Source organism: Salvia splendens, chromosome 3 (genome assembly GCF_004379255.2).
Source record: "Salvia splendens isolate huo1 chromosome 3, SspV2, whole genome shotgun sequence".
NCBI classification, from domain to species: Eukaryota; Viridiplantae; Streptophyta; class Magnoliopsida; order Lamiales; family Lamiaceae; genus Salvia; species Salvia splendens.
This window is the reverse complement of record NC_056034.1, coordinates 23,425,009-23,434,078: the sequence shown is the minus strand read 5'-3', so window position 1 is coordinate 23,434,078 and position 9,070 is coordinate 23,425,009. Positions and strand designations below refer to the sequence as shown.

Here is a 9,070-nt window from a genome sequence, read left to right as displayed (position 1 = left end):
CGTTCCGGCTGTGGTGGTGGTGGAGGTGGTGGTGGTGGCGGCGGTGGTTGTGGTTGTCCTTCAGGCCCCACACTACTTTGGGTCTCATTGCTTGCCTCGTTTTCGTGATGAACTGCTGCACGTCGGGGAGACATTCTGTTCAACACACGCATTAGTACAAAAGTCCGAATTTACCATCACCACACCACACCACACAACCTTTCCAAAAGCGATTTCACAAGTTTTCCATACATAACAAGGTAAAAACGAGCACAACGATAAAACAACGGGAATTTTATTAACTTGAAAACAAGTACGTGTTTCCACAAGGTCTTTGCAACAAGTGCAACCAAAACTCAAAAGAAAACATTACATAGTTCGTCAAAACATAACATTCAAAAACAAAAAAAAAAACAGAAAAAGAAAGAAAAAAATGCTACTCCTCGGGTGCTCTCTCGACATTCGCCCCTCCCTCGCTTTCAACTTCAATCTCCCTTTCAAGGGGTTCTTCATCCTTGTCAGGGTCATCCTCTTCCTCCATGGGATCCTCCTCATCTTCAAAAGGTTCTTCCTCATCTTCAAGAGGATCTTCCTCATCTTCCTCATCGTTCTCCCTCACATAGGTAGCTACGTCGATATGCTTATCGACAATAAGGACTTCCGTCGCGGGAGGTGCGGAGGTGCGCATCCCAAGCCTCCTCCTCTTGGGAAAGTTTGGTTGTTGCGTCTCACTCTCGTACCGACCCCCGTTGTAGGGGCTGAGACTCGATGAGGATGCCTCCTTCCTAGGTGGGGCATAGAGTGGCGGTCCGTCAAGAGCATCGACCAGAGCTCCCAAGATAACCTTCACAAAACCATGCATGTCTCCTTACACACTATAGTCGGGGAGCTTATGCCAAATGTATGGCCGCGAAGCCTCATCGGCCCACCTATTCCAAGGCACCGGTAACCCATCAATCAACCTCTTAACGCCCTCGTAGTGCTTCACTCCACACCCATGAGCATCCCGCCATAGTGCCAAGTAGTCGGAAACATATGACATCAAAGGGGCCCTCTCGTCTCTCTCGAAACCCCGGTACAGTTCCACTGCCCGTAGTCCATTCTTGACGTACATTCCCCTTAGCGGCGCGTGGATCATAATCGCCATCTACATGAAAGTGAGTTTCCTTAGTAACGAGTCGAAGAAAAGACATAAAGCAAGGTAGAGAAGGATAAAATCACGTAGAGAACGTCATACGTGCTACCGTGTGTATACCTGTCGATTTCCATAAGGTAAAGGTCATAACAATTCTTTCTTTTTAAGTTATCATCTAAGGATAGATGTTTCGCATTTTAGGAACATAGTAATTTGCAGTCTCGTCAATCTTTCGATCTAGCGTTAGTCGCGCTTCACAAGGTTATCCTTGTCTCGTCCTCTCATCATCCCTTGGAATTCGCGCCTTTCCACGCCCCGTTCGATCCATCAATACATGTATCGTCTTCAAACGAAGAAATTCGCATAAACGACTAGCCTATATCTAAGGCTTTTGAAGTCTACATCTCAATCATATCCCATTCGTTATTACGTCTATGAATACTCTTTTAGTCTAGCGAAACGACCGCACTTCCTAAAGATAGAAAGCACAGTGGGTCGCGACTAATGGGGGAATTAAGAAGGGGGAAGAAGGGGGGAAAACAATCAAAGGGGTACAACATGTAGATCAACAGTCGAAACTTCATTATCACAACATAGTTTTAGATCACAAAGCAACCTGGTTCGAATGAAAAATAGTCCAACGGATTTAAGAAAAACATAGGAGTTCGTAAAACTTAAGTAGCGGAAGCATTTGAGAGTTAGCTACTACTATGTATGAAGACACAATAGCAACCGGAACGTTTTTTGAATATGGTCTCGGTCAAATGCTCAACATCCTCCACCTCCCGTCCACGCTCAACCTGCACATAGGGAAAACATATGCAGGGGCTGAGTACTTGATGCACTCAGTGAACTCATGCCCGAAATACATTTATCAATAACATTATGTCAGCCATCATTGAGTGAAACTCGAGTTTTTCTTTAAAAGGCCGAGAAACACTAAAATCATTTCCTTAAATAAAATGGTCTCCGCGCGGACCATGTCATCGTCATCCTCCATCATATACCATATCTGAATTATCATGTGAAACGAGAATGTGGCCATAAACTCGATCACTGGACCGGCCGACCCAAGGGACGGCTCACGATCCCCATCAGTGCACTAGCCTAAGTAGGGCTTGGACCCTAGTTAGACCCGAATTCGTTAACCATCAAAGTCTAGTAGAACATTATTCTAATAGACAATCAGATAGGCAATTCAAAACATAAAGTACGGCATGACATAATATTTAAAGCCCACCTCGAAAGCTTAGAATATCCTTAAATAACGTCTTTTATTTCGTTTTCTCGGTTTTTGTGCAGTTTCAATTATTCGGCGACCGCCCAAGGCGTCGCGTGTGACGCCGGTCGGCCGCTTACGCTCGTTCTTTCCTCCGTTGGCTCCTCGTATTTTCCATGACGTCGGAATAAATTTTCGAAAATTACTTAAGCGCATAATTAATTTATCGCAACTATATTCCCTCGGACTATATTTATTTCGGACTTAGGATAGAATTCATCGTTTCTTGAAAAGTTTTGAAACTAGTTAAATAACCCCTAAAATTAAATTATGGGCCCAATATTTTATTAAGAGCAACTCAAACTTAAATAAATCATCCAATTAATTATTAAGCACAAATTCCTTAAAATAGAGCAAAGGCCCAAATTTTTAAAATATCCAAAGAGACCCAAGTCCACTCTTTCCTTACTCCACGTCCCTCTCCCTCTCCCTCTCCCTCTCCCTCTACCTTCTTCTTCCTCTCTATTTTCTTCTTACAATTTCCGCCGCCAAAAATTTAGGAATCCCCCAAATCGGAGGTCACTGCTGCTCAGTTTACCTCTCAAGCCACCGCCAGCCTCAGTCGACGTTCCTGTTCGCTCCTGTTGTCGCTGAAATTCCATCGTCGCGGACTCGTCGCTGCCGTCGTCCAGGCTTCGCTGCATCTGTAGCTCCGACGCTGCTGCACAAAGCCGTCGGCTACTGCTCGACGGAGTTAACGGCGCTGCTGTCGCCGCTCCTGTTCAGACTCCTCGCCGGAGGTCGCCGTCGCAGGGTCAGGCCGCAGCAGATGACTTCCGCCGTCACTGCTTGACTGTGGTACTACCCCGAACGTGTTCGGGCAGTCATCGTTCATCACCGAACCCACTCGAAACGTCCTGTAACCAACCCGAACAGCCCCGCACAACCCCGAAACAACCCGCAAGGTAAGTTCTCTATTCCAAGTTATGTTCTTTTCTATATTCTCAATTAACAACCGAGGAGGAGTGTTCGATTGTAGTGTTCGGTTGTTTGTTGATAACTGATTTTTGAGTTGTTTGTGTGGGAGTGATGTATGATGCTCATGCTGTGACTAAACTGGTGATTGAAAGTTGACATTGAGAGGTAGTTTACCTTCTGTCTCGAGTTGAGAGGTGATGCCACATGGTGATGTCGAGAAGGGATTGATCTTGGTGAAATAGTTTCTATAGGTTGGAATCTTTGCCGTCACTTTTGCTCTCGGTGGAAACTTGGGAGATATGTGAAATGTGAATATGCAGAAGATATGGTGATAGGAATTTGGGAACCAAATGCTTTTTCTCTCGGCTCTCTCTCTCACAATCTTATTTGAAAATGGCCGATGGGAATAGGGAAGGGATGGAGATAAATGAACATAAATTTTAATTTGTGTCTCTTTGGCTTTTGCAGAATTAATTGAGGAAGATGGAAGGTGAAGAAGTTGAAACATGGAAAGTCTCCACGGGGAAGCCATCGGCCAAGAGGGAAAGAAAGAAGAAGAAAAAGATTCTTGGGCTTGCTCCCATTTTTTTTTCTTTGGAAATGAATTGGGCTCTCAATTTAATTAAATTGTTTTGGGCTCAATTGATTGTAAGCCCAAGTTTGTATAATATTATCAATTGATTAGACTTTTAATTGTTATGGCCCAAAGCCAATTTTTATATAACATTTGGACTCTAATTTAATTGAGAAGCCCAAATATACTTTGCATTCTCGCACTTCTTTCAATAATTAAAAATTCACAGAACTTTATTTAATTTCGTTATATTGTTCTTCCCAAATATTAAAAAAAACGCCCAACGTCACAATTTATATTTGGTGTTGTTCCAAATATAAATTCCTCGACCGTTCCTCGATGTATGCGCGTCATCTTCCATAAAAATATTCATCTCCCACATCTTATTCATTATGCTAAGTATAGCAATATCGTCACCATTACTTTAACGAGACATTCACACGTCTCCTAAAGTTCCACAAATACATCAAAAGGATGTCCCAAATCACATCATCACATAAATACCATACTACATTCCAAAGCACATCAACGAGAAACATAGCATGCATAAATATTTTATATTAATTATTTCATGACATGCTTTAATTTAGTAATTAAAAGTACGGGTGTTACTGTGAAGCACCGGTAATGCTCCGCCAAATTCGTCGCTATATGGTTGAAGAGCCGTTGTGACATTCTGAATCGCCGACGAAAAATCTCGGGTGGATAACGGGGGTTATCCACAAAGTAATCAGCCATTAGACGTTGGTGAGCACCAACGTGGTCTCGTTGGATGGCCCGCCGATGAGTAATCGCACGAGGGATCGCAGCCTCCGCCTTCTCCGCCAAGCACGCTGCATCCTCCTGGGTGGCCTGGTGTTGCACTTGTTGAATCAGAGAATTCCACGCGTCTTTCCACAAATTGTCCATCTTAGACCACAAATTCTAGTGAGAGAAAGTTTGAGTGATGAAGAGTTGGAATGGTGTGAAAATAATGAATGGAATGAAGTGTATTTATAGGTGAATTAAATTGAATTAAAAAAAATTAATTTCGCCGTCCTCCGGCGCGCCGGGCACCGCCCCACTATAGCCGGCGCGCCTATTCGCTGCGTCCGCCCCGGACCGGCGCGTCCTCGCCCCGAAGGCGCCGATTGATCGTCCACCTCGGAAATTTCGTCCGCCTCGGGGCGGATGTGCTCTCCACAATAAGGCACCCGTCCTCGCCCCCGCCGGGGCTATAGCCGCGGCGGTTCCATAGTGGACACCCTAATACTCCCCATAAAAATAAATTGAATATTTTTTCTCATTTATAGAAATTTTTTCTTCTTTCTCTTTTACTTTATCATTTATGAGACAAACCGTCCACTATATTATTTCAACTACTATTTTTTACTTTTCACTTACTTTATCAATTACGTATTAAAATCTATGTCATCTCAATTAGTCTATTTCCATGGAACGAATGGAGTATGTGTATTCATTTTACTCATCGCCAACTTTTAATGTACATATAAATAGATAAACATTAGTACATTGTACTCCTTTTGTCCGCCATTAAGAGTCTCGGTTCACTTTTATTATAAAGAGAGAACATCTTTTTAGGTCCACGAACTTTGCCAAAGAATCATTTTAGGTCCGTGAACTTTGAAAATACCGTTTTAGGTCGGTCAGCTACAAGTTAATATCATTTGAGGTATTTTAAACTTTTTCCAGACGAAAATACCGTTAAAGCCTTCAAAGGGCAATTTGGAAAATTCTTTCGCCACTCATCTTGCATCAGAGACCTAAGGTCCAACAATTTGTAACTCCAAATTTTTATATTTAAATTCAATTTGGATGGTAATTGATCTTCATTCTGAAATTCATATAAATAATACTCCGAATGACAATCAAAATTAATAGCCATCTAATTTCAAAACAAATAAATTAAATATAATTCACAAATCACCTATTGTAAGTTCTTAAAATGCAGTTTATATTAAAAAATAAAATAAAGTATCAAGTCTCAATTCACTATTCCTAAATAATTGGTCATCTAATAATTGAAAAATTAACACATATTTTTTACGACAAATTTTAATTATATTTAAATTCAATTTGGATGGTAATTGAATTAAATAGTAGTAAAAAAATTGTTGGACTCTAGGTCTTTGACGCAAGATGAGTGGCAAATGAATTGTCCAAATTGCCCTTGAAGGCCTTGAGGGCATTTTCGTCCGGAAAAAGTTCAAAATACCTCAAATGATATTAACTTGTAGTTGACGGACCTAAAATAACATTTTCAAAATTCACGGACCTAAAATGATACTTTGGCAAAGTTCATGAACCTAAAAAGATGTTCTCTCTATTATAAATGGTAGTTACACCTCAATTTTCATTCACATTCTATAATAAAATTAATATATAAAAATAAATCTCATATTTAAATATATTTTTTTATTCACTTTTCTTTATATTTTTTAAAACTCGTGTCGAATTTGAATGGAACTCCTAATGACGGAGGAAGTGATCAATAATGTATATGTAATCTAATGTATATCCATTTGGATGAATTTGAGATAATTTTGAAGTATTTACAAGTTCCAATGTAGTGGGATGGTCTCAACATTTCGAAAGAAGTAGGACTACAATATAACAATATTATCCATTTTGGGTGTTGTGGGAAGATGAATGGGCGAGCCCAACAAAGTAACTAATCCCAAATGAGTGATTGCATGGAGTAGGAATTTTAATTTAATGTATTGGGTTTATTTGGTAGTTGGCGAAAGAGTTTAAATATGATATCCCTGATGTTTATATACTACTCCCTCCGTCCCCGATTAATTATCACTCTTTGACCGGACACAGGTTTTAAGAAATGTAAAAAAAAGTTGGTTAAAGAAGTTAGTGAAATGTGAGACTCATTTTTTCTCTTATTTTTTTCTCTTTCTATTTCTTTATAATTTTTCTTTCTATTTTATTCCTCATTTACTTGACTCACTTAAAATAACTTTTTCTTAAATCGCGTGTAAAAAAAATGCATCTACTATATGAGAACGAAGAGAGTAGTATATTAGTATTTATTATCTTAGTATTATTTACTTGTATCAAAATTTTACCTAGGAAGAGAGATGAGGGATTTGTTAATTTCAAAAGAAATGTCATCACCTAATTACAATTATTTATAATTCGTAATTAAGGGAAAAGTGTCCAGAAAATGCCAACTATTTTTCTTTTACAATGATAATACAGTAATTCCCAACTATTTTCTATAAGAAGGACACATAGTAATTTCCTTCGAATAAAAAATTGGATGAATTTGATTAGATCTCCACAATGTCTAATATATTTTGAAACCAGTTTAATAATTTCTATATTGCCCAAATTATTGAGGCAAGATTTGACTTACACCTAATTTATTGAGTAACATATTAAATGCCTTAATTATACCTAATTTATTGAGTTACGTAATTAAGTACTCCCGTTTTTGTTTTAGATATCATTGATGAAATATAAAGTGGATCCCTAGCTAGGAAGAAGAAGTCATGGCGCGGACGATGCAGCTGATATTTTTAGGTCAGGTGGTTTCTCTCGATTTGATCACCAATGAAGGTAGTAATTAACTTGGTGTTAATTATGTAATTATGTTAATTCCCCAAAAAAGTCAAATAAGTAGTGATGTGTTAATGGTGAAGGTGTGGATGCGCCAATGAGTGTCTCATTCTGTTCATATTTGGCTCTAGCTGCAATATATGGTAGCGTATTGGTGTGGCGCGGACAGAATTTGAATATTATGCTTTGGTATTTGAATTGAATCGAATTGAATCGAATTGAATCGAATCGAATTGAATCGACTCGGATTCGGTTGAGTTAGGACACAGGTATCGTGGTATTGGTATGTTGGTCTTGCGTTTGTTGATGTGCAGGGAAATTATCTAGGTAGGTAATTGAAATGCTGGTTCGATTATTTCACAGCTTCACTTGAACTAGAAATAGAAAAAGAATTTTGAAAAATCATTTCTGATTTTTGATGTATTGCAGTTACTAAAGCTTATCAGTATACATCAATCACAAGCGTGACTTTCCTGGATTGCTGCACCATCGCTTGGGCGATTCTTCTGACTTGGCTGTTCTTGGGCACACGCTATGTCATCTCGCAGTTCTTGGGAGTAAGAGCATCCACAACCGTGCTCTTGCCAGCGGCACGGTTGTGGGCCCGGGCGGTACTATTCATGCCTGCTCTCTGGCAAGAGCACAACACCCACAACTGTGCTCTTTCGCAAGGACGAGCACAATTAATATAAAATTCAATTAAACAAAAACATTTCCATAATATTAAAATCCATTTAAAAACCACAATAAATATTACAAATTACAAATAAAATTAAAAAATACATAATTAAAATCCTAAAAATTAAAAATTACATAATTAAACTCCTTAAAATTAAAAATTACATAATTAAAATCCTAAAAATTAAAAATTACATAATTAAACTCCTAATAAGACTACGCATCCGGCGGGATCAACCCCAATTGTTTTTGGAGACCTTTTATCATGGTCTCGTGTGTTTCAAGTTGCGTGGGGGTCATAGATGGCCTATCGGCCATATTGAGTTGGCTTAAGAGCATCCACAGCGAGTTGTTCGGGGGTGGAGGTGGCACATAGGGAGCGGGAGCAACTTCGGGAGTGGCTTCGGGAGTCGAGCCGCGACGACGGTTGGCCGCATCTTGGGTGAGAGGAGGGGCCGAATATTCCATTTCCGGACTAGGAAACGGTTGTGAACCGAACCATTCGGGGTTCCAACCGTGGGAGCCCGAAGGGTTATCGTCTTGGCCGGACATAGTGATGTTGTAGGGTATAAGAGAATGAAGATGAAAATGGATATGAGAGAATGGATATTGGAGAATGATGATGAGAGTTGTGTAGTTTGATGTGAATTTTTGGGGTGAAATTGGGGGTATTTATAGATGAAAGTGTGTATTTTTGGGGTAAAAAAAATGAAAAAAAATTAAAAAGGTGCTAAAAACGGTTATAAACGGATATATTTTTTTGGGGAAGTGAATTTTTTTTTTATCGGTTTTTTTAATAAAAAACCGATTTTTAAAAAAAATAAAAATAAAAAATGTTTAAACACAACGGCTATGCCGTTGACGAATGGGAGCGCGCCACGTGTGCGTCCGCTGGCACGGACGTGCTCGATACATCGAGCAGCGCCGTGCCAGCGGC

The 9,070-nt window shown here is 39.6% G+C and overlaps 1 protein-coding gene and 1 long non-coding RNA gene across 2 annotated transcripts; one reads left to right on the top strand and one right to left on the bottom strand.

Moving 5' to 3' along the window:
- Positions 1–415: 415 nt before the first annotated feature.
- LOC121796761 (nucleolin-like) lies at positions 416–841 on the bottom strand. The gene has a single exon (XM_042195546.1). It carries the CDS (start codon positions 839–841, stop codon positions 416–418), a length of 426 nt encoding a protein of 141 aa, XP_042051480.1.
- Positions 842–7,361: 6,520 nt separating this feature from the next.
- LOC121795064 lies at positions 7,362–8,135 on the top strand. The gene is made up of 3 exons (XR_006049401.1): positions 7,362–7,455; positions 7,539–7,782; positions 7,885–8,135. It is a non-coding gene; the product is annotated as an uncharacterized LOC121795064 (long non-coding RNA).
- The last annotated feature ends 935 nt before the right edge of the window (positions 8,136–9,070 follow it).